The sequence below is a fragment of the Akebia trifoliata genome, chromosome 2 (assembly GCF_017979445.1).
Source record: "Akebia trifoliata isolate Shusen 1 chromosome 2, ASM1797944v1, whole genome shotgun sequence".
NCBI classification, from domain to species: Eukaryota; Viridiplantae; Streptophyta; class Magnoliopsida; order Ranunculales; family Lardizabalaceae; genus Akebia; species Akebia trifoliata.
The window spans coordinates 18,070,969-18,095,851 of NC_141376.1; the positions used below are offsets into that span (position 1 = coordinate 18,070,969).

The 24,883-nt window shown below is 34.3% G+C and overlaps 1 protein-coding gene across 2 annotated transcripts; it reads left to right on the forward strand.

Moving 5' to 3' along the window:
• The first annotated feature begins 4,741 nt into the window (after positions 1 to 4,741).
• LOC147409849 (Photosystem II reaction center PsbP family protein) lies at positions 4,742 to 11,679 on the forward strand. 2 transcript variants are annotated; one of them, XR_015175439.1, is made up of 4 exons: positions 4,742 to 5,254; positions 5,420 to 5,575; positions 9,193 to 9,524; positions 10,256 to 11,679. XR_015175439.1 is itself a non-coding variant. In XM_086431930.1 (3 exons), the coding sequence occupies exons 1-3, from the start codon at positions 4,769 to 4,771 to the stop codon at positions 9,451 to 9,453; spliced, it is 903 nt and encodes a 300-aa protein (XP_086288056.1). In that variant the 5' UTR covers positions 4,742 to 4,768; the 3' UTR covers positions 9,454 to 9,593. The 2 variants fall into 2 exon arrangements, 1 of the variants encoding a protein (XP_086288056.1); XM_086431930.1 differs by lacking the exon at positions 10,256 to 11,679 and having other exon boundaries at positions 9,193 to 9,593.
• The last annotated feature ends 13,204 nt before the right edge of the window (positions 11,680 to 24,883 follow it).

Sequence of the window (24,883 nt, forward strand, 5' to 3'; positions counted from 1 at the left end):
CGAACATTTTGATTACTTGGATCCCTTAAAAAATTGAAATTTAGATGATCCTTATCGAGGTTTGAAATGAGACGTTATGAGATCAAGGTGTTTGGCTAGATTGAGTCTCAAGATCATGATGGTGGATGAGCATTATTCCTTCTAGTGTAATTTGAAATAATTTGAGAGTTCTTATAATAAAAGAGAGTATGGAGTAGAAGTGGTTTCCTCTGCTAGAGAAGGTGTAAAGATGATAAGGGAGGTGTTATGAAAAGAAGATATTGAAAGGATGATGGAGAGGCTATTACTGTGAGAAGAAAATGGCATGCTAATGGAGGACATTTGGGGATGCTAGTGGAGGGCATTCAGGGGTTGAAGGTACTGTAAATAAGAGTTGTTAATGGATGACGTTCGGGGGTTGAAAGTACTATAATATGGGTTGCTAATGGAAAATGTTTGGGCTGAAGGTGTTGTAATATGGACTACTAATGAAGGGCATTTGGGGGCTATTAATGGAGGACGTTTGGGGGCTGAAGGTGTTGTAATGGGGACTGCTAATAAAGGAGGGTGGAGAAGAAGGTGGGGGTCTTAGATGTGATGGAAAAGAGCTAGTCTTCTTTTCTTTCCTTTCTTTTCTCTTTTGCAAAATCTTTTTGTTTTGTTATTTTTTCTCTTACTTTTTTTATTCATTTTTTTTTGTTGTCAAAAAAAAAAAAAGGGAGTGGGGACATGAGAGAGAGTTGAGAAGAAAAAGGGTTGAGATTGGGACCTTTTTTGGAGAGAAGAGAGACTATCTTTATATAAAAAAAATTATTTCTATTTCTTCCTTCCCATTTCTTTCTTATTATTTTATTTTATTTTCTTTCTTTTGATTGTTTCTTCTTTTGATTGATCTAAAAAGATATTTTCTCTTTCTATTTGAGTTTTAGTGGAAGTAAGGAAAAAAACCATGATCTCATGCTTCGCAACCCATGGTACATTGGTAGGTAATTAATTTTCAATTTTGATTTTGATTGATTGATTAAGCTAAAATTTTGAATGATTTAGGTAAATTAATTTTTAATTTTTAATTTTGATTTGATTAAATTAAAATTTTAATTTGATGGGTTAATTATGTTTTATTTTTTTTTATCTTGATTGGTTAATTAAATTAAAATTTTAATTTGATTGATTGATTATGTTTTGATTTGAATATTGATTAGTCGATCGATTGGGTTTTTATTTCAATTTAATTAATCAATTGGATTTTAAATTTTCAAGTTGGTCATTTAATTGAATTGAATTTTTTTAATTTTGATTATTTAATTTGATTTTGGTCGTCTTTTCACGTGGTGGAAATCATAACTTAATATTAAAATGTTCGTCATTTTATGTCAAAAGTTTTGATTTTCCTAAGCGTAAGATTTCTAAAATTTTCTAATGTAGGTGAATTTTATCATAAACTTATTCTTAATCATGTTTTCCTAGGAATTGAGGTTTCTAAGTTGAACATCAATGGTCATTTTAGTTATTTTTGTAATCTTTTATAAAATTCACCGTTTTCATCAATTTTAGTCTCGTTAGAGTAGAAATCACATTCCAAGACTAATGAAGATATTTTCAAAACATTTCGGATGTGTGAGACCCATGAGGGGTATTTTTGTCATTTTTTGTAAATTTTAGCGTGAGGTTTCTTTTGATCACAATATGATTATTTCTAAGTCTTAAGGTCTCATTTTCCTAGTATTGCAAGGTCTTTAAGTTATCGACATGTGTAACAAACTTAAACATGCCTACTTAATAATCGAGTGTATGGTGTAGCGATTCTAAACGTGCATAATTCTATGTCACGTGATAAGGAGAAATAATATAGTAGAATTAGAAGGACTAAGAAGAAATAACGGGAATTGGGAAGAATGCCTCTCCCAAGCTTTCGAGTTCTTTGTTCTCATTACTAGGAATCCACAACAATTGGGTGACGAATCACCAAGTCAGGCAAATGCAAAAATGAGGTGTCTACACCTCTGATAATGGCTTCTACTATTCTTCTTAGTATACACAAGGCATCTCCCTCCACGAATGTCTCCACAAATAAGTATCTACCTAACAAAGAGAAAATTGGAATCGATATTGAAAAGACATATGAAATAATACCAATGAACAAGACACTTGGAGTATTATTCTCCTCCTCAACAAAGTACAAGATACCTTGCATGAATAATGTTAAAAAATATTTGGAGTAAGTTTTTATGATCATTTCCTATTTCTTTTTATTCAATTGTCTACTAAGGTTGATAACGGACGTACTTCGCCTAATATTTTCAAATCTAATTATCTTAATAATGAATAAAAATCGGAATTCAAAATCGATGTTGATAAAGTATGTATATACTTATTATTTAAAATTTTAATGTAGAAAAAATTACTCACATTTACTTCAAGTGTTGTCTAATTTTTTAGACTTATATGTTATTAGTTCGAAAATTGTTATCTATATAATAAACATCTCTCCACTGCTTTGTGTGGGTTTCACTTTATTATTTTTCTCTTTAGCCCTATTTCAATAGTACCCTCTCTAACTTCTATTTTTTATAGGATGGACTCTCATCTCCTCATATCAAGCCCGAGTCTGAAGACATCGACAATCTAGTCAAGGGGAAATCATATGATTTTGATAAAAATGTATGTGATCGATTGTCTTATAGTACCGATATGATCTATCCGGTATATATATTTTATGTTGTAAGAATTTCAATGAATTTATTTGGTTTTAAGACATTCAGTCGATTTCTTTGATTATAAATGTGTATCTATGCACATTTATAGTTTCTAATTGCATATTGTTGAAATTGTTACAATAAAATCAAAATTTTTATCCTCGTATCGTTGGCATCTATTGCAAATAAGGTATATAAATTTTGAAAAATATATCATTTAAAATGTTATATCATGATCAATTTAAATACAGTTCATTATACTCATATACAATTGTTTACTTCATATTTTAAATGTGTGAAATATCATACGAATAATTTACGTAATGTTGTCATTTTTTTATAGGAGGGTGGGTACTCCATGAACCTTGAGAAGCCTAAAATGGATGTCAAACTTTTAATATATTTCAAACCACGATATGTACCTTCAGATACATGAAAAAAAAAATGCAAGGAATTGAAGTAGGATGTATACGTGATTTGGATTTCATTTTGTATGTTCTAGTATTATTATGAATGAAATGTAATTATTTTACATACTAATTTGCGGAGCTACATTCGTAATTAATTTCATGATCTCAAGTATCTATTAATCAATAAAGAATTAACGTTGATAAATTCACATCACACTAATATAAATTTGGAGGATGGGTATTATATTTCAAGTGCATCTATTGATTTACTTAGGAGGGTTGGGTGGTTGAACGATCAGGTAACATTTTTCCATATTTAAATTTCTTTTTTTGTGACAATCTTGGATTGAACAAATGTCTTTAACTTTGTTGTCACACATAGATAATTGATGGATATTGCAAGTTTCTTAAAAGGAGAGAGTTACAATATCCAGATCATTTCCTCAGATGTCATTTCTTTAGTCCAATGTATATTATACGTCCAATTGACATAAGCACGTCTTTTATATATCTTTAAGTTAGATCTATATATATTTATAATGCATGTTGTATTATATCGGTGTAGGTATTACATAAAGAAGCTCAACAAGATTACTTTGCTTAGTTAGTGGGTAAGGTCTTGTTGAATAATTTTGAGAGTGTGTCGGACAAAAAATTGAAATAAAATAAAAACCTCAAAGCATTTATCAAACCTAACTATCTTAAATATCATATAACATCTTATGATAAGATTTGTTATTTTTTTTATCTTGTGCCTCCGTATATTTATTTTGTTGTTAAATCATATCGTATTCTCACATTATTATTAATTACTAGATATTTTTCTCTACTCATGCAGACGTTTATTGGGTTGTTGCAATATTGAACATAAAACATAAGAAATTAGAATTTTTGAATTCCTTATCTAAGGTAGTCGTATATCAGTCTATAAAGTTGAAATTCAAGCATTAATAAATTATTTAATAATTATTGCGATAATTTAATAAGGAATTTCACGAATACTTATCACATTATATTTTGTTAATGAATAGAAAGAATTCTTCCCGATAATACTTGAACAGATGGGGTCTGTGAAGATTAACATTCAAGATTAGACTTATTACGATCGAAAAAACATTTTTCAACAGACCAATACATGAGATTGCGAAATATTTATTTTGAAATATATTGATTATGCAAGCTGCGGGTTGAAATTTAATTTCGATCGGGTACTACTATATCTCATGTATATATCTTTAACTTAATTCAGAAATATTTAATTAGTAAAATTGATGATTGTTTTACACATCACTCTTTCTAAGAAGATATGTTCTATTTCAGGTTGCGGATTATTCTTGGGTGGTTGTACAGATTACATTACCTTAAGTTTTGTTTGTTTTTATTTTTATTCATTACACTGTTATCGACAATCTAATCATGTGTGAATTTGAAGATTTGAAAATTATAACCAATCGGGTGATTAGTCCATCTTTATTGAAAAATGTAAAGTTATGGTCTTCATATTTAAGTTAAAAATTTTAATTTTTATTTATTGACCTTAATAAAATTATAGATTTTATGTAAGGACTTGTGTGGACAAAATAAAAAAGTATAATATAATTACATGGTCACGAAAGCATTCACGTTGGAATGTTCTTATTACAAGTAAAAGTTAGAGTTCTAATTCCTAGAGATTCTAACAAAATGGATTTAAGAATCCCTAGGATTTTTATATCTGCTGCAAAACATGTTAAAGCCCTTGGTTCTGAAACTAGTGATGAGAAATGGTGGTTGAAGAGAAGAAGAATGAGGATTGGTAATGGAGGGTCCCTATTGTTGTCTTCTGCGACTGTTTTGAGTGTTTGCTTTGGTCCTTTAACACATAATCTCTTTATACCTCAACAACAACAACAACAACAACAACTACTACAACAAAGACTGTTGTCTGCACCGTCGGTCCTGTCTTCAACAACAATGGCTGTAGCTCCTTATAAACAACTGCAAACAGTTTATACAAGCAAGAGAAACGTTTGCCTTTCCGTACTACTAGGCTTCCCTAGCACTGCCATTTCAGTAATCTTATCTGCTCCTTCAAATGTAATGGCTTCAGAAGAGCAGCAGTTGGTCTTGGAGAGATACACGGACAAAAATGAGGGTTTCACTCTCCTCAGACCTTCTTCATGGATTAAGGTCTGTGTGTGTGTGTGTGTGTGGTTTTCTTTTGATTTGGTATACATCTTGGCGTGTGGTTTTCTACTTTGATTTGGTGAATTGGTTGATGTGTGCATGTTTGGGTGTACATTTGGGTAATTTACTGTACAGGTTGATATGATTTTATTTTGATTTCGACTATAGATTGATAAGGCGGGAGCAACGGTTCTGTTCGAGGAAGCAAACAAGGGAATCAACAATGTCGGAGTTGTAGTAAGTCCGGTACGTCTCTCTTCCCTCGGTGAATTCGGGAGTCCTCAATTTGTTGTGGATAAGCTCATCCTAGCCGAAAAGCGCAAGGTAACTCCAACTTATACTACTTATTAACTTATGTGTGGTTTCTCTTATATATATATATATATGGTGGATACTGTTTGTTGGAAACAAGTGCTATTGGGGGAGAGAATTTGTGTGCAACCCGATTTGAATGTTGGGTCGAATCAATGGAATTTTAGCAAACCTTTTAGAATTAGGCTTAACTATGTGTAGCTTCAATATACACCTATTTAGTAATGATTTTTGGTGTCATCACTGGTCTAAGGTAAGTGAGAAATTAAGATCATTCCCATATTGCTGGATTGTTGCATCTATAATGAATGACCACTTTATTACTAAAATTTGAGCTAGTGTAGGTAAACAAAGACAAACTATAAACTTTTTATATGTATTTGTAACTTCAGGTTAATTATGAAGGATTCATCTTTAGGTTGTAGTTGCTCACATCTGTCTTTAAATATGTGCCAGTGCATGGTCTCATGAGGAATGGAAGTTTTTTTTCCCCCCTCTTTTGGGGTGCCATTTGACATTTATAATGCTTAAGAAGAATGTTTTCTCTTTTGGCAATTAGAGGTAATGAAACATCCCCTGCTTGTTTTCTTTCTTCTACTCAATTGATGTTGTAAATAAGGAACCAAACCATGCTCAGTGTCATCAGAACCTTCTCATTGTCTCTCTACTCTCTGCCTTTTATGGATGTGGTTTTGTTGCAAAATCCCACATTACAGATGTCTTCCCTTGCCTATATGATTTTCCTTTTCCAGTTAGAGAATACTTTTTGTTTCTTACAAACTAATTTTCAATGGCAACCAAGGTGGCTTAACAATATGGATCTTACATAGACATGAATTGGGATTTTAATTTTATAAAATTTTGTTTTTTGATTAAATAAATATTTGAAGCGGTGCAAATGGTTGGTTATTTATGGAGAGTCACAACTTTGTTTCCATGAATGGACACATATTTTGTTTCTTGAATGGATTCATCTTTTGGGTTTCCAAGAATGGATACATCTTTTGGTTATTCAGGAATGGACATGCCTATCAACTATTCATGAATAAACACATCTATTTGTCAAGTGCCTTTATGGAGAGACATTTAAGATTTTCTTTATTCTCTATAAATAGGATTGGCAAGTAGGCAAAATCACTTATGTTTTCTAGAATTCAACTCATGTTCTTCAAGAATTCAACTCAAGTTTTCAAGAATTAAATAAATAAAGTGTTTTAGTTTTGTCAAGTTATTAAGCCGGAGATTACACACTATTTCATGGGAGAATTCTCAAGATTGTTGCTTGCAAATTCTCACTGTGGCTTTGTTGTATCCTAGAGACTATATTGTCGGTAATCTATTGTTCTCCCTCCTTTGGTTTTGATCTCTTTTGGGAGTGATTTGAAGCAATAACTTAATCTTGGGACATCTCGGGACAACCAAATTGGAAGGAGACATTAGAACCTTAGTTCTTTATCTTGTTCCCACCACAAGGAGAAGAGATCAGATATCTGATCTCACAAGTGGGGTAAGGTGGTTAGATCCACTTTGGGTCTAATTACCTTAACTTGATTTACAAGGAATTTGAATGATGAATTTGAATTGTGCTTCAAATTCCATAGATCTAAGCTGCAATTATGTTTCTAAGGCTTAATTTAGATAAATAAACTAAAAGACAGAGTACTCACCAAATTAGATCTGAATTCAAAGCACTTGGACAAAGCAAAAGTTGCAGAAAATTCTTAATTCCTTCTTCAATCAATGTTCTAGAGCAAAATTTATTGAGTTACTCTCTAGAATTCTTTGACTTGGGATCCTTGAGTCAAAGTAGACCACCTCTATTTATAGAAGCATAGAAGGGGGCTCTAACAATTAAAGAGAAAGGAAAGTTAAACAAAAATAGAAAAAAGAAACAAACTTCCCTCACTTTTCTGCTTACAGTGAGTTCAATTTGCTATACAATGAATTGGATTTGTTATCTAAAGAATTTCAACACTTAAGTCCCTTTTTTCCTCTATCATTTTGGCCTTCTAAATTGTGATCCATCCCTTTATTTTCTCATCTTGGGGTTCTTCAAAGTGCTCAGACTCCTTCAACCATTGCTTATGTAGCTCTGATTGGCCATATGGTGTCTGATTTCCAGATACAAAGTGGCTTAGAACTGTGAGCCCAAAATGATATATTACACCCATCAACAAACTCTTTTACGAGTGGGATCACATAAAATCTTAAAGAAAGCTATCTTTTCATGTCTCAAAGTCCAAAAATTCTAGTTTCTTTATTTTCTAAAACTCCATTTCCTGACAACTTGTGTCCTAGTGTCCACACATATGTGAGGTGTCTGGCAAGCAACTTTGAGAAGCAGGAATTGCTGACGTGTTCACACACAATGTGTTATATTGTGATAGTTTAACCATATTTAATTCAAAAAGTTCTTTTTTTTCGTTTAAAACTTCAAAATTTATCTAATCTCTTGTCTCTTCCACATATTAGAGGTTGATGAAAACAAGGAATGCAATGGGCTCTTTTCTCTAAATTCTGAACTTGGCTGGAATAACGAACCATTTGCCACTTTAGTGGAGATGTTTGTCCTCTATTTCATTCTTAGATATCCATTGGGAATAATGAAATGAAAAAAAAAATTAAGATAAAAGAACATTTCCCTATACCATAATTCAACAGAAATAGATAAATAATATCACACTATTGCTGTGTTTAGCAATTTAATAAACTGATGTGCGGAGGTTTGAATACACCAACATGAAAATAATGGGTTCCAATACCTAATGTCTTAGGATGTGTGTTGGGGTGTGTCAGAGCATACATAGGTTGATACGTGTCAGACACCACAAAATCATAAAAAATGTTGTTCCCTTGCCTTGAACCCACGATAATCCTATGGTTATGTCCCAATAAGCGCTTTTTTTTGTTTGTGGGGATATGAGTTTCCTTTTACTTTTATGTCCATTGGTTGTCCTTGAAATTTTGAAGGCCTTGAGGACAGGTTGTTTTTTTAGTTTGTCACAACCATTACTATTTGGCTAAAGGTACTTTGCCCTAACTTGTAAGCATGTGGTTCAATAAAAGGTTTTTCTTTGGAGCTTGACATGTTCTTTGTAAAGATTAACATTTATGGATGATGTTGTCATGACGTAGGGGCCCATGTCCAAAAGTGTCATGTAGCATGCTCTTTCAAGTCTGTTGACCACATGAAATTTGGCCCAGGCCTAATAGAAATGAGCCTGGTTGATGATTTCTAACCATTGGGCTTGAGCATTTTCATCATGATCCAGGACCATGGAGAAAAAGGTTGGCATTTCATACCCTTGATGAAAAGGCTCAAATCCAACAGGTAGAAACCATCGATCAGGCTAATTTTTGGTGTATTGATCCACCAATTTGCGTGGCATTGATGGGGTCAGTGGGCACCAAAGAGTGTGCCACATAGTGCTTTTTGGGGTTGGGGTCATGTGAGTATTGGTCTGTATTTATTTTAAAGTGCAAAAGTTGTTCTAAATATATGATAGCAGAAGATTCTGATGCATAACATAGGAAGTTATACCTGCATTTGCCATAAAAGTGCTCATGTGCTACAAGTTGTCTTGTTTTCTATCATATCTGTCGTTCAATTACAACCATGTATTGTACAGGAAAGTACAAAAGACGCTGAGGTGATTGGAGTTGCAGAGAGATTGGGCCATGGAGGCCTACAAGTATATGAGTTCGAGTACAAAGTTGATAGCACCAGGGGAGGGATGAAGAGGATATTTTCGGCTGCATTCGTTGCTTCTAAGAAGCTCTATCTCCTCAATATTGCTTACTCTGATCGACCTGAGAATCCTTTAGATACCACTACTAGAATGATGTTGGAACAAGTTCTGCATTCCTTTGACACATCATCATCCACATAATAGTATTGTTCATTCTTTTGATACAACATTATCTCGGACAGTTGGATATACCCCCACATTTAAACCATGAGGTAATGCTTCTCAACTTTCACCCAGAGTTTAGTTCATTTCAAAGGAAAATATCTGACAATTATGAGTTACCCCTCCACCCCCTTTTTTTATTTTTTTGAATTTTGAATTTTTTTTTATGGGTAAGCCATACTTGAACCCACAACCTCAAAGTTGCTTTGCAATGTATCAAACCAACTGAGCCATGGGTCTAAGCTTTGTGAGTTACCATGTTAAATGCCATTTTTTAGTTCCAACCATGAAGATCTCATAATCCAGTTGTGTGGAACACTGATCATAATGGGATCTACATTGTCAGAATCTAGGAGACTATTTAACATGATAGCTGACAGGTTACAAGTGACAATTATCTCGAAATTAGAATTTTTGGTCCTCTCTCAATCAGTTCACCTCTCTATTGAGACTCTGGATAATGGATACAGGAGTGAGGGGAATCATCATTCAGTGTTTTTCTTAAGGTTGAGGCAAATGGTATCGGGAATCTTCCAAGATCTCCTATGCCATATTCTTTTGTTCTTCTGTAGGAGAAGTGAGGGAACAGTCTTAAAAAAACTTGAACCTGTATATAGTTTGGATGGTTAAAATAGTCATTCTGATTGATTTTTTATTTACATGGAGCCATCAAGTTATGGGATCACACCCTGTAAATATGTAGCATAAACCCTTTACAAATTCTAGAATGTTATGTGTGGAGGATATTTTTCGTCTGACTTCAAATACTGACACAAGGCAGCTATGAGGCAATTCCACCAAGCTCCTGTGTATAAGAGGTAAGGAAGATCTGACCTATCGGTAAAGATCGGAGTAAGGGAGATCGGACGTTAGGTAAGCGAATCTTAAATCGAGATTCTGAGGACCGAGGGTATAGCTCAATCACGTCGTATCCCTGAGAATCAGGAATTCAACCATATTCGCGAGGATTAAGGGAAATCCCTAAAGGGGTGGACCCGTTTAAACGGAAAGAAGGGAAATCAGGGAGGATCTCAGGGAGGGAGCCCCTATAAATATGTGAGCACAGGGCATTAAAATGGATGTAATTTTCTCCCATAAAAACTATATATTATTTTCTTGTACTAAGTTTCTGACTTGGGGGTCGAAGAGGTGTTGTAGGCACACCTAGGAAGAGGAGAATCTGAACTCAGTGGGAATCTCGTGGTAGTGCAAGTTGTTGCATCTACATTATGTATGATTGGGGATTATAAATTCTTTGGTTTTACAAGATTGAAACTTATTCTTTAGTAGAGGTGACGCTTAAATTCTTTGTATGCAAATGTTGTGGTCTTCCAATTCATTTTGTACGTAAGCTAGGAAACAATGATCTTTAAGTTTGCCACTAATGGCTAACGATAAATGGGATCAGATTTTGGTGTGTTTTCCTTTGCGGTACCTTGATGTGATAAGAACATAAAAGAAGTCAAAAGTTCATTTTCTAACGAGGATTGCTCAATTCATTTGTGTTTTGCTCCCAGCATGTGTTCCTCTCTCTCATTTTTCTTTTGATAGGAAAACTGACTTCTTGATCTCTTTTCTCCCATTCTTGGTGATTTCAGTTTTCTATATTGTTATAATGTGGCCTTCTTTCATAGAGTTAGGACTCTGGGGAATGCTTCTGTTCGTTGTTTTGGTTTGTCTGTAAAGAGGAGAATGGAGAATCTTTGACAAAGCTATCTACGACATCAAAGCTCATGTGTTAGGGGAGTTTTCTTTGAAGGCTGTATTTAAATGGGATGGTGTGATTAATCATATCTTTCGCATTACAGAAGGCATTGTGACTCCATGCATTCTTTGGTCATCAGTCGTCTGGTGTATATAGAGATGGATTCATAACCATTTTTCAAAAATGGATTCCTTACCAATGGTGTTGGGCTCGTTTGCTGACTATATTGCATAGATGAGTAAAGAGTGGTTTTAACCAAACTTCAACCAAAAAAAAAAAAATGCTAAATTGGAGCACTCGGGACGGAAGAGTCTTCAAGTGGGCAAATTGAACTTGTAGAGTTGAGTTCATTGTAGTATGGTGTTGGGCTCATTTGCTGACCATCGTTCATAAATGAACAAAGATTTAACGATGGTGCTTTTTAATGCCAGCATGAACTTGACTTGTTCTTGATTTCTTATTTTTGGACTTTAGTTCCATTATAGAATCTTTTATGGACAATGACATAGAATTCCCCCATTTTAGAATCTTTAATACATCTTTACCCTAACTAAGTAACCTTATTTAACTAGGATTTATCTTTTTAAATCTTATATTTTTAGAATCCTTCTAATCATAAAAAAAAATAAAAATAAAAATAAAAAAAATAAAAAATAAATACAATGCCCATTTCCTAAAATTCAGGGATTTGGGGTTTTCTGCATTGGCACGCGGTTGGAGAGAATTTCCTCGACCTTATGTCCTCCACATCCTCAAGCTCTCAGCTATCCCTCCCCAAAGATAGATCAACTGTCACATATCCCTATGTGACACTTGATAATATTATGGGGCTTGTAGATTTGACCTACCACATATGTCATATATTCAAGAGTCGGATGTGCAATTGTGTATCCCGAGGAAAAATCTATGATTTTAACTTATGCCACTTCAAGGAGCCTCTTAAAATCATTATCCTATATTTAAACTAGTGGGTTATTTATTTGTTTATTTTTATTTCTTTTCAAAAGTGATCCTTAGTTTCAAAAGGAGATATCCTTGTGGTCGTGGAGTTGTTATATCTTCTTCTTCAATAAATAAAGGACTTAGTAAATGATTTTAGACACGATTGACAAAAAAAATTGAATTATATATTATTCTAATTAGAGGAGCCCCTCCATCTTCTAGTGAATATTGATCTTAAATAATTCCGTTTTTTTTATTATTATCAAACAAATGAAATGACTTAAATGCCCCCTTTTTCAATATGTAGTAAAACAAATACTAGATTTTTCTTCTAACAAATAGTTGTATAAATATTTTTTATTTTATTTTATACAAATGTGGGATATCTGAAGTTCTAAACATGAGAAGTGCCTTGGACTGAAAATGAGTTAAAAAAAATCAAAAGCCATTCTCGATGTTCGAAATTACGATGAAGGGATAAGATTGAATGTTATATATATTACTAAAAGACTACAAGTAACATGGGGTTGCTTCTATGGTTTCAAGACAGCCAATCTAAATTTGACTTGGTCAAGTCAAAACAAAGCACTTGATTAAGCGAATTCCCAATATAAAATTGGATTCCATATTGATTTTCTTGGCTACCGCATTGTACTCGTTGACCTTTTGGAATTTCGATGTCTCCACATGTATATCATCTTAAAACCCGGTTTAAACTAGAGAGCTTTTATTGCCACGAGTCCGACTTTGAAACGGCCAGGTCGCCTCAAAATTTTGGAGAAACCCTCTTCAAAACATGACACGTGGAATTTTATTCATTACACACCCATACGTTTTAACTAATTTTGAAATACCTCCTTGGGACATCACGTGTCATTATATAAACACATACTTGTAGGAGTTGTAGTCTTGTACAAGATTGTTTATCTTGCACAATATCGTTTTTAAATATTTAATCTTCTAGAGTGAAGTGAGGTGTGCATTCTTCAAAATAATAAATTATTTAGGGAAAATTACTTCAAGGACCCTCGTGGAGGGATTTTTTTTTTCTAAATAATCCGTAAGTTTTGGGCGGTCTCTTAATAATCCATTAAATATAATTTTCTTTTCTTAACAGTCCCTGGACTTCATCCCCCATATTATTCATGATTATTCTATCCTAACCGTTTGAATTCATTGTTTTCATATATAAAAAATGGATTTTGTACATCTCAATCAAGTTTCGGAGACTCCATTCCATCGGAAAGGATTTAAGAAGGAAGAACAAGTTATTTTCAAAGACTTTTTCAAACATTTTGAAGATGTATGTAAAAAATTATTTTTAAATTTTTTTTTTTTTTTCATTAACAAGTCATCATCCCAATTATTTATCAATTTTCTGAAAGTGTATTTCGTTACCTAGTAAAAAATATAGACTACAAATAAATTGATGCTCTTTGTACACTCTTTTAGGTGGCATGTTAACAAAACCTTAGATCTTTTTCTTTGTGTATCCCAAAGAAAAAGATCTATAATTCTATGACCTATTACGTCAGAGAACATATAAAGAGCGTCAGTCTATCATGCATGACTCAAAAATACAACTCAAAATTGCACAATTATCTCCTTCAGGCTCTAGATTTGTTCAGATGTTTATATGTAGTTTAAACTCATTTTGGAGTATGTGGTAGTTTAACTATTTTCAGAGTGTATAGTAGATTCATTTCATCTCGGAGTATGTACATTAGTTTCTACTCTTTTCGGAGATTTTATGTAGTTTAAACTCATCTTAAAGTCATCTCACACTAGTTATAGGATTCTTGAAATTCTTATATTTTGCAGAAGATAACCAGTGGTAAAATCTAATGAACATTTAGACTTCTGTGAAGATAGTTTATACTATTTTCCTAAGTACACTAAAGGCAGATTTCTAAGGGAATAGGTTATACTCGTTACAGAGTGCTTTGGACTACCTAGGCAATTGAAACTTATCTTCGAAATCTCTTACGACGTATTCTCAAAGACTTGCAGTGATCTTCTATAAGGATTTGTAAGGTCTTCCACTAAAGTTATCAAAGTGTGCAGTGATCCTAAGCGTACATAATTTCAAAGCTAGGTGTAAAAATGTGACGATCCAAAGCATGTGTAATTTCTAAGTCGAGTGTGCCAGAGAAAAGAGAGAAAGGAACCATGTAAAATGTTAGAAACTCTGAGGACCGGGAAGGAGTCAGAGAAAATCGGAAGAGGGTTTCTCACAAAATTTCAACTCTTCACATATATTATGCGTTCTTCATTAGGAATCCATAGCAACTGGGTGATGGATTTTTAAATCATACGGATGCAAAATGGGGTGTCTACAACTATCGATCGAGAAGAGGTTGTCAAACTTCTCATGAAGTAAAGAGAAGACTTTGGGGAATTGCTAGCCTCTGAAAGACATCGATACCTTTCAGGCCACCCCATTCATCAATGAGATCACACATGCACCTATGCCAAGGAAATTCAACATGTATGATGGGATGGTTGACCCTATCGACCACCTCTATTACTATCAACAGATGATGACTATACATGAGGATAACGGGACTTTACTCGGCCAGTGTTCAGGGAGTAACACTCATCTAGTTCAGACAACTTCCTGCAAGGTTAGTTCCATCATTCTACGAGTAGGGCAAGACTTTCCTAGTGTAGTGCACAAGTAACAAAAACTAAGGGAATGATGTTGATGCACTTTTCAATGTGAGAAATAAAGTAGGGTAAGCCTTCCTTGAGTACACAAAAAGGTTTCAATCCAAGATAGTACAGATTAGTAACTGTGACGAATTGACTCTATCATTGCCTATAAGAAAGGGTTTAGTCAAAACTCAAAGCTTTACGATCCATTAGTAAAAAGAAGGCTGAAGAACATAGACGAGTTCCTATTCCTAGTAGAGAAGTATTCCTAACTTGATGATGAACACAAAAAAAAAAAAAAAAAAAATACAAAGGTGCCCAAGGTCCGTGTTCCAGAACTTATACCAATCTATAATAGCAATGAACAAACCCAGGCTCCCCATCGCTAATTCAGCACAAGTCAAGCTCGAACGCCCTCACAAGGGAATAAGAGGAGGGAGCAAGGCTCTAAATTTATTGCACCGCCTTCGAACAGAAGAGCAATACCTTATACCTAGACTTATTTGAAGGTCACTCCTCTGAACACCTTAATGGAGAAGATTTTGGGGATTATACGCAATATCCCTTTCATAAGGTAGCCCATGCTAATGAGGGGGAGCCTGAATGACAAGACTAGAACAAGTACTATATGTTCCACAAGTATTATGGGTACACAACATAATGCCATAGTTTGAAGTTTTACATGGATAACCTCGTCAAAAACAAGTACCTTAAGGGATTTGTGGACATATGGAGCAAGAGTAATAAGGACAACAAAACCAATAACAACAAGTAAAACAAGAAGAAGAGACTTAGTATTAAGAGCAACAACAGCCACAGTATGAGGAGGTTGAGTATCCAAAGAATGTTATTACAATAAAGCCCGTGGAAGGATCTGTCAAGTTGGGAGTGTCGACAATAAATTTCAACAAATCTACCTCGAGATTCGTGAAATAAGATTGCAAATGATTTTATTGATTTTGATGAAAGCGAGAGTACAAATTTCAATGTTTTCCTCTGATTAATAGTCAAGTACAAAATAATAGCGTATGTAGTTTTTCTTCTCTCTGGGCTTTGCACTTTATCGGTTGAGAAGGTTACTTTGATAGTGGTTTTGTTGTGCTTGATCTTTTGTCAAGGTTTCTGTTGATTTTCTTCTCTCCAGACTTCGCGTTTTATTTGCTGAAAATGATTTCTTGGCTTCCGAAGAAGGATTTTATACTTGATCTTCTCTTTAATTGGAGTCCGGATCTCTAAAGAACTTTGCTTTGTTTCTGGAGGAAGGCTTGAGAACTTCTTCTTTTCTAGAGGGAGAGCTTCTATCTTCTGAGAGAAAGTAATCTAGATCCCCCTTTAATGAGAGAGGCTTTGGTATTTATAGACTTAAATATAATTTAGCCTTCCAATTATACCCCAACTTAAAGAGATTTAATTGATTTGTTTAAAGGCTACATTTGCCCAAATCTAACATTAAAGATTCTATAGATTATTATTGGGCCAAACTCATTTATTTGGGTGTAGGGCCTAATATTTAATATGTGGATCACTTGAATTTGTTGGGTCATGGGCTCTATATACAAAAACCCAAACCATATGAGGTCCATCCCGATTAATGAACCCCCAATTTAGATGCGAGACCCATTTATAACTTTAGGGACTTCATCTTTTATTTACAAAATTTGTAAAATTCTCCTCAAAATTTAGGTGCCTACAAATGCCCTCTCAAGGATGCATTGTCGGATGCGTAGCTAACGACGATGTGTCCTTAATTGTGTTCACAAGAGCACCATGATTTGGTAAAGATGAACTTTTCCATTGATGCTTCCTTTTTCATGAGATATGTTTGTAAGATTACTTCTTCATGATGTATTTGCGAACTGGAACTATTTGAACCAAGACATATGTGTATTTACCTTGCAATCACGCACATAGGTATTTGTAGCTTTAACTACTAAAATGCATTATGTGTAACGCGGGATTCCTTGGAATATAATATTTCATTTTTTTTTTCTTTTCTTTGTTTTTTTTTGCTATTATTTTCATTGGAGCAACCCTTACATAAGGCGCATCTACTCACATCCCAACCATAGCTGCCTATAGGTACGTCTCTCTTATTTTTCTCTTTTTCTATTTTATTTATTTTTTGTTTATTTTCAAATCCTTTTTTTTTGTTTATCTGGAGACAATAAGCAAAATAAAGAACTCGAGTTCTTTGTCTTCTTATTGCAATCCAAACCCATATCATCCCCATCGGGTATGTATTTCTTTATCTTTAATTTTCCCTTCTTCTCCTCTCTTTCCATCTCTCTTGTTACTGTACGTGGAGGCTAAAATAAAGGTTACTCTTTGTAATGACCTGAAAATTCTAAAATGTATTTCGAGGAAAGAATTTTTAGATCCGTGCATTAATTTAAAAGTTATCAAATCCTCGAGTTTCGCGTTAGATATTTTACAATAGGTAAATGACACCTTAGAGACGTAATTTGAGGAAACCGATCATATCATTAGATTCGTGTCAAAAAATCACCCGAAATAGAGTATAAGTTTGTCCAATTCGGCATTTGGGAAAAATAATTCCCAAAATGACAAGTATGTCCCAACTTAAGTGATATAAATATCTAAATTCTATTAGAAAAATCAGATTTTTCTTATTCTCCTCTCTAAACAAATCTCAACCATTTTCCTTCAATATTTGAAATTCAGATCTACGCCAAACGAGAACGATCCGAGCTTAGGCGCAAGAAGGAAAGTTGTTCCTCTCGCCGAGGGTTACGCGTGGACGCAAAAAAAAAGTTTCGATTTTCGCCGGAAGAAAATTTTGGAGATTGGCCGGAGGCGATTTTAAAGTCCGTTCAACCGTTGAAAATAGCTTGATGTAGGTTGCCTTCCCTTCTACCTTCTAGTTATGCGATAATTTCATAGAAAATCCATATGATTGTTGATAAATCGATTATTTCATTAAGTTTATACATATTTGAACGATTTGAATCATGTTTACATGCTTATTTATGATTGGTTTTAGTTCATTTGATGTAATATAAGCATTTTATAGTTAATATGATATTTGGATCGAGTTTGGTCGAGTTTCGACGAAAAATCAGCAATTCGAAAAAGTATCCGAATGTTGAGTTTGGTTCAAATTTATTTTGTGTTGCTTCCATATAGTATGTATACCCATTTTCCACATTTATTTCATTAAAAATAATTAAGTATTATTTTAAGTTCTTTAATAAATAAATAAATAGTTCGTTTTCAATTTCGACTTTGAAAAATTATTTTTCAACACTTAGTTAAATTTTCATAGATTTTCAGCTTTTATGTCTTATGGTTTTATCTTTGTTTTCGAGTCTCTCGACTTAACCAAAACCATCAAATGGAATTGGTTGATGCTTTATGGATTTCGAATTGCTTTAAAAGTAAAATTACTTTAATAGATATGTAGAAAATTAGATGATAGATTGATTGATTTAATCGATGGATGGATAAAGATAACGTATGTTCTCGACTGATTGATGGGATAGTGCCTCCAGTTTTACGTAGTGGCCATGCCACGTAAAACGTGATAGATGGATAGAGGAATGAGATGGTTGATGGATGGATATGACAGATAACTGTCACTGGAGGGTACTACTAGATTTTGTTTGTATTTTCGATTAAAAGAAATGATATATTATATACAAAATAAATTATTTTTTTTACCAATAAATATTTGTAGAAAACCCATAAAGAGTGACGCGTTGCTGTGTATCCGGAAGCGGCGAGTCAATCTAGGATAACATTAGATGTCATATGCTCTTTGGTAGTATGGGATATCTTAGAGCATATTACAGCTTATGAAATCCGAGAATTTCTCCTACTTATTTCCTAGGGAACGTTATGTGTAAAGGCGGTCTCTGTATAGTGTAGAGCTAAGCGGGGTTCACATGCATTGCCTCTTGATAGGCTTCGACGCGAGGGGTCTCCTGGGCTAGTTAGTGATCACTATTAGTCTGTAGTCGTCAAACGGTCGACCTCACCGTTAGTTGAACTCAGTATTGGGTTCTTAGTCAACGGCCAATCTGAGCTGGATAAATGGTCATCCAACCGTGGTATGCTAGACCGGCCACAAAATCAGATTATAACGATGGGATTCCACATCGGAGGTTAAGTTTGGAATATCGTATTGCCATAGCCAAGGCGGTTATATCGGCGTATTCCTCTGCTCTCTTATCGATTACACCGCCGTGTTCTTATTATGTATCGTTTTCTTATTTTGTAATGATTGATAGATGTTTTCATTTAAAAGATGCATATGTTACTTTAAATGATAGAAATGATAGGTTGAAATTATTTAACTGTTTATTGAATATGCTTAGACATTTATCGTATGTTACATTATGAAAAACTTACATTATTTAACTGTTTAACTGATTACTCGTGCAAGTATGACTCGTTGTTAGAACGACGTTCATCCTGCTGAGTAACATTCCCCTGTTACTCACCCTATCCTTCTCCTTTCAGATTATTCAACTTTTGAAGAACCGTTCTTTGAGGAGTCTTTTGAGGAGGTCCTCGAGGAGGATCAGATTGATGTCTTGCCGCCGTCATGTCTTTGATGACTAGTAGAGGATCTTAGCGGTTTTTGGTTGTAGATAAGAAACATGGTAGTTTAGAAATTTTTGTAACCTGATGAATTATGAGATTAAAGATCTTGACTTATATCAGTGTTTGTCGATTTCTTCTGTTTACTCTAGACTCTCGTATAGATGTTAGTTAAATGTTTATTCCGCTGCGTATATTTTCTTTTCATAAGTATTATTATTTATGAATGTTCTGTCAGATTGTGTGATTGATTACCTCACACCTCGAGATTCTAACTGATAAATCATAGGGATTCGTGTTGGGATTTCAGGATGTGACACTCTTGCTTTTTTCAAAAGAGCCAAACTATTCTTACTATCACAATAAGCTTCCAAATCTTGCTAAGTCTTATTGGGTTCACATTGTGATCTCCAAAATGTGAATTGAAGTCGGAAGGAAGTATAGGAAGACAACAAAACTTTAATATCTTTTTTCTAGAACGTGATGGATGAAATTTCAGTTTCTTCTCGTAACATCTTGAAGATTGTGGCGATGGACTGCCAATGTGGTAACCATGTGCGCTCACATGCTTAAGTTCGAAATAAAATATATATTTTTTTCAAAAACAGGGGCTGCTACCTCTACCACAAATGCAACACAAATTTTTTTTTTTTTTAAAACAACCCACACTTTCACGCACGCACCACAAATTTTTTTTTTGAAACAAAAACAAGGGTTGTGCCTTGCACTCACAAATACGACACACATATGCTAGTGTGGCCCACATCATACTCATTAATATGTAGAAGTGTACATGCTGCCAGATGTTTTTTTAAACATCAGGGACTCAAACAAATCATCTTTAATATTGATATAAGTCAGTAATAAAGTTTTGAAATTGAGACTTATAAGATTTTGGTCACTACAACGTGGTGATTAAACTAACATTGAAATTCCCTTATGACTTCTCTTTTTCTTATAAATCCAAAACTATTGATAACATTGATATAAAGATCTAATTCTTTTGAATCGATTGCAGCTTGACTAGAACCTCGAAATCACATAAAAGTATGGACCTCAGTCATTTCTCTCATATCTTCTTTGCATATTTCTTTTTTTTTATATGATGGATTGTAATAAGAATTACAAATTGGGAACTTATAACCATTGTTAGGCAATTTCTGGTGCATCTATCTGCTAGTTTGCTTAGCGGTGGACAATATTGAATTGTCAGAAGAGTTGCGTGATGAAAGATATACACGCCGAAGAGACATATGACGAAATATGCGTTCATACCAATTGGCTAATCTCTAAAGCAATTGTTCCTTAGTACTGCTCGGGAGTGGACAATGTCAACTAGTTAAAAGAATCTCGTGACGTAAGATTTGTAAATGTAGAAGAATCATGTGGCGAAATATTTGTACATGCTGGTTGGCCAATTTCTAAAATAACTGTTCCTCAGTAGTGCTTGAGAGTGGACAATGTCAATTGGCTGATAACATCAACTGGCTAAAAGAATCACATGACGCAAGATTTGTACACGTAGAAGAACCATGCGATGAAATATTTGTATATGTCGATTGGCCAATCTTTAAAGCAACTATTCCTCAATAGTGCTTGGGAGTGGATAATGTCAACTAGTTAAAAGAATCATATGACGCAAGATTTGTACATACAGAAGAACCATGTGATGAGATATTTGTATATGTCAGTTGGCCAATCTCTAAAGTAATTGCTCTTTAGTGGTGCTTGGGAGTGGATAACGTCAATTGACTGACAACATCAACTGGCTAAAAGAATCACATGACGCAAGATTTGTACACATAGAAGAACCATGCGACGAAATATTTGTATATGCTGATTGGCTAATCTCTAAAGTAATTATTCCTCGGTAGTGCTTGAGAGTGGATAACATCAACTGGCTTACAACGTCAATTGGTTAAAAGAATCATGTGACACAAGATTTGTACATGTAGAAGAACCATGCGGCGAGGTATTTGTACATACCGATTAGCCAATCTCTAAAGTAATTGTTTATCAGTAGTACTCTGGAGTTTACAGCGTTAACTGGCTAGAAGAACCATGCGATGAAGTATTTGTATATGTTGGTTGGCCAATTTCTAAAGCAAACTGTTCAACAATAGTGCTTAGGAATAGACAATGTCAACTAGTGTTAGAGCATTATTGAGCATGATGGCTTTTTTGCTTTATACTCTTATATATCTTTAGTTAATGTGACACTAATGCTTAGTGAGACATGATATTTTTGAATAAATGTGTTTATTATTTCTTTTTGAATTCCACTGAGATGGCTAGACACTCTTTCCACAGGTTTAACGAATAAAAATCATTCTAAACAGAGCTTACTACGTGAAGGTTGGGTAGACAACCATGCAAATCCTTTTCAGAAGGGAAAATTACTTTGTTTTCCCCATATTATGATAGTTAGTCATTCAAGAAGTGTAATATTTCATCTGTGGAGTTGAAGCTTGTCGTGCACACACCGATGATCTGTCCTTTGAAAGCACATGATACAAAAAAGGATACATCACTTGATATGATAACTTTAAGTGAATACCCTTCAACAACTGATGTACTCCCTAGAGATGAGATTAATATAGAGCGTCAGTCATCTTCCACATCATGATCAAACTAGCAATTGTCCACAGACTATTTTGAAACAGAAAATCATGCAATGTTTCACTCGATAGGGTTCAGATATTGAACCTCAAAGTGACATTCGATATCTTAGTGATTTTTGGGACTGAAGATTGGATGTGAGCTATAAGTTGTAACGCATAAAGTAGACACTTTTGCTTGGTGAAGCTATATTTACAGTTAGTAAGGAGTATAGTTGTCTTAACGGTATATATCGGGCTTTATGTGAGTTTTGGTGTCCCGAAACCAATACTTTTGTGACAGGTTGTGGAGAAGTTGACAATTCTTTATGAAAAATGTAGAGGATTTTTGGGCTTTCTATCATGGGTGAATATTATGAAAAAGTGGTTCCCAGTTTCAATGAACTCAAGAGTTGCAACGGTATTTCAGGGTTTCCTCTTTCTTGCCAGTATCTATTTAAAGCATATGTTTTACTGATGTTTAAAAAGAAGAGTGAATGTGTTAGCCACAATGAGTGGCTTGATTTCTGATACACCAAAGCTGAACAAATTTCTAATCCTCATCTGACGATGGAGTATAAAGAAAGGATAAAATCATTTTATTTTGATCGTAATGGCCGTCAACTTCCTAGAATAAAATTATGAAGACTCTTTTATTATCAAGTTACTTTGGTTAAGGAGAGTCATAGAGATGGAGAAAATCCATTTATCAGACTTGATTTCCTTGTGAATCAGAATATTGAAGACAAAGTTATGATGGCTGCATATCTCTTCTTGTGGTTGTGTCGCTTTGTTCTTCATTGCGAAGATGGTAATGTTTTTTGTCCAGGTACTTTTAAGGTAGCAACACTGATGACCCGATGTACCACATTCAGCTTGGTACTTTCACTTTTGTGTTGTTTATACAAGGTTTAACTCAGACCTATTGGGGTATGAAAACATCGATAGTTGTAAGTACTTCCATGAGTTATTGTCCCCTTCATTATTTATTTGGGTAGGTTGGACTTTATTTTCATCAGGAAATATTTAGTTACATTGTACTGACTTTGGACCTCCGTATTTGATTCGCATAGTTGGTGTTTCAAATTCATACTTTTGTTGGGAAGATAATGCTAAGGATACGATGAATTTTAATCATCACCATGAGTTCTAGTGATTTTAAATGGCATCTTGAAGAGGTTTGACTGTCAAAAGGTCATAAAAGGATACAGAATAATAATGGTGATGACCCTTATGAGATTCAAGCTTTTATGATAAGTTGTCATCTTGGATTTGTAGTGTTTCGATGTGGTAATGTTTGTGAGGTGGACATGTATAGTCCTCATAAGTTTGCTCGTCAACAAGACTTTCGTCAACGTATCTCTAGAACTCCAATTCCTTTTACAAGATCTATGGACGTGATAGAGTTGCACAGTTTGTAATTGTCTTTAACTCAGACCAAGAGTCGAGTCAACTATTTTATTTCTTAAAAAATGCAAGACAATAGTCAAAAATTTGATAAGAGTTACATAAATTGGTGGGCTTAAAACGTAGTGCCTCACTTGGATGCCCTTAAATTTCATTTTCTTAAGGATAGTGTCTTCATTCTGAACTGTAATTTTGACGAAAGGAAAGGAGTTGAAGATTACGAGGCATATTGTATTTTTCTTGTCATGCAAAAACCTTCTCGAAAAATAAGAATAGAGTAGACACGTATTGATGAATCGCAAAAGATCGTTATGGAGCCTAAATTGACATTGTGTTTCAAAAGAATACTGTCGACTCTAGCGACTATTCAAACGGAGCAGGCCAACATTCTTGGGATAGATGTAGAGCATGCTATTCATAAATCAAGCCCCGCGAATTCTTTGAAACCTATTCTTCAAACTGAGCCTAATGATACGGGTGTGACTCCGGGTAGGCAAGAAGTTGAAGTTGAGAATGATGTAATTTTACGCACTTTCTCTTTGTTGAAAATTTCACGCTTCTTATGCATATATATACATAATTTTTTGTGATTTAATTATTCTCACAAGATCATCAACCAATATATACTCCATTGCCAATTTGTTTGACTTGAAGGATTTTGTGGACTTCCCTGCTTTATCAGGTATGAGAGATGTTTGGAATGTTAGTCATCTTAGCAGAAGAATTTTAAACTTGGTTGGTACTAAAGACCTTTCGAAGAGTGATAAGGACAAGGTTTCTTCCTGTCCTCGCCAAAGTTCAAGGGGTAGTCCATCAACTTCAATTACACATATGAATCTTACCTACTTTTAATAAATTAGTTGATTCGTTCGTGATTGCCCCAAAACTATGTGGAATGCTTATTGTTTTTATTAAAACTCGACAAGCTTTCTTGCATGGAAGTGATGTCGACTTATGCGTACAACAAGCATCACATAGAGCTCGTGATGAATTCCTTTGATCTAGGGTTGGATTGATGCTCAATATTGGTTTCTCCAACCTTAGAAAATGACAATCTCTTCATATGCCTGCCATCGTCTCTTCCCTCAAGGACACTTTCAGAATTGATCCTGTGCCTTTTGTGAATTTCTTTGAGTCGTTTATACTTGGAGTGGAGGCATATATTTCTAGATGAGATAGAGATTTATCATCTTTATTAGCAAATGATAGGGATCTTCAACTATCTGTCCTAGACTAGGAAGCTCAATTAAAACGTCAATCAGTAGATAGTTTACACACACAACTAACTAAAACTAAGGAGAAAATAATTGAACTAACTAAACGAGAAGCTGAGTTAGAAATCGATTTGACTTAAATCAAATAACTACTACCACTAGTCACTACTTCTGAAAAGTCGCTTAGTGCCCAAGTTTGAAAAGAAAGGGATGTTCTACTCACTGTTGAGGCTGAGTGCACTTGCTTATTTAATGCTCCATTCATTGATGATGATGAAGTAGCTACTTGTGAAGTAGAGATGGAGTCTTTGAAGAAGAAGTTTTGGAGCCTT

Coding starts and splice junctions, on each gene's coding strand:
- LOC147409849 (XM_086431930.1), top strand. CDS start 4,769: ATGGATTTAAGAATCCCTAGGATTTTTATATCTGCTGCAAAACATGTT. Junction 5,255..5,419: donor GACCTTCTTCATGGATTAAG/GTCTGTGTGTGT, acceptor TTTCGACTATAG/ATTGATAAGGCGGGAGCAAC. Junction 5,576..9,192: donor TCCTAGCCGAAAAGCGCAAG/GTAACTCCAACT, acceptor TGTATTGTACAG/GAAAGTACAAAAGACGCTGA.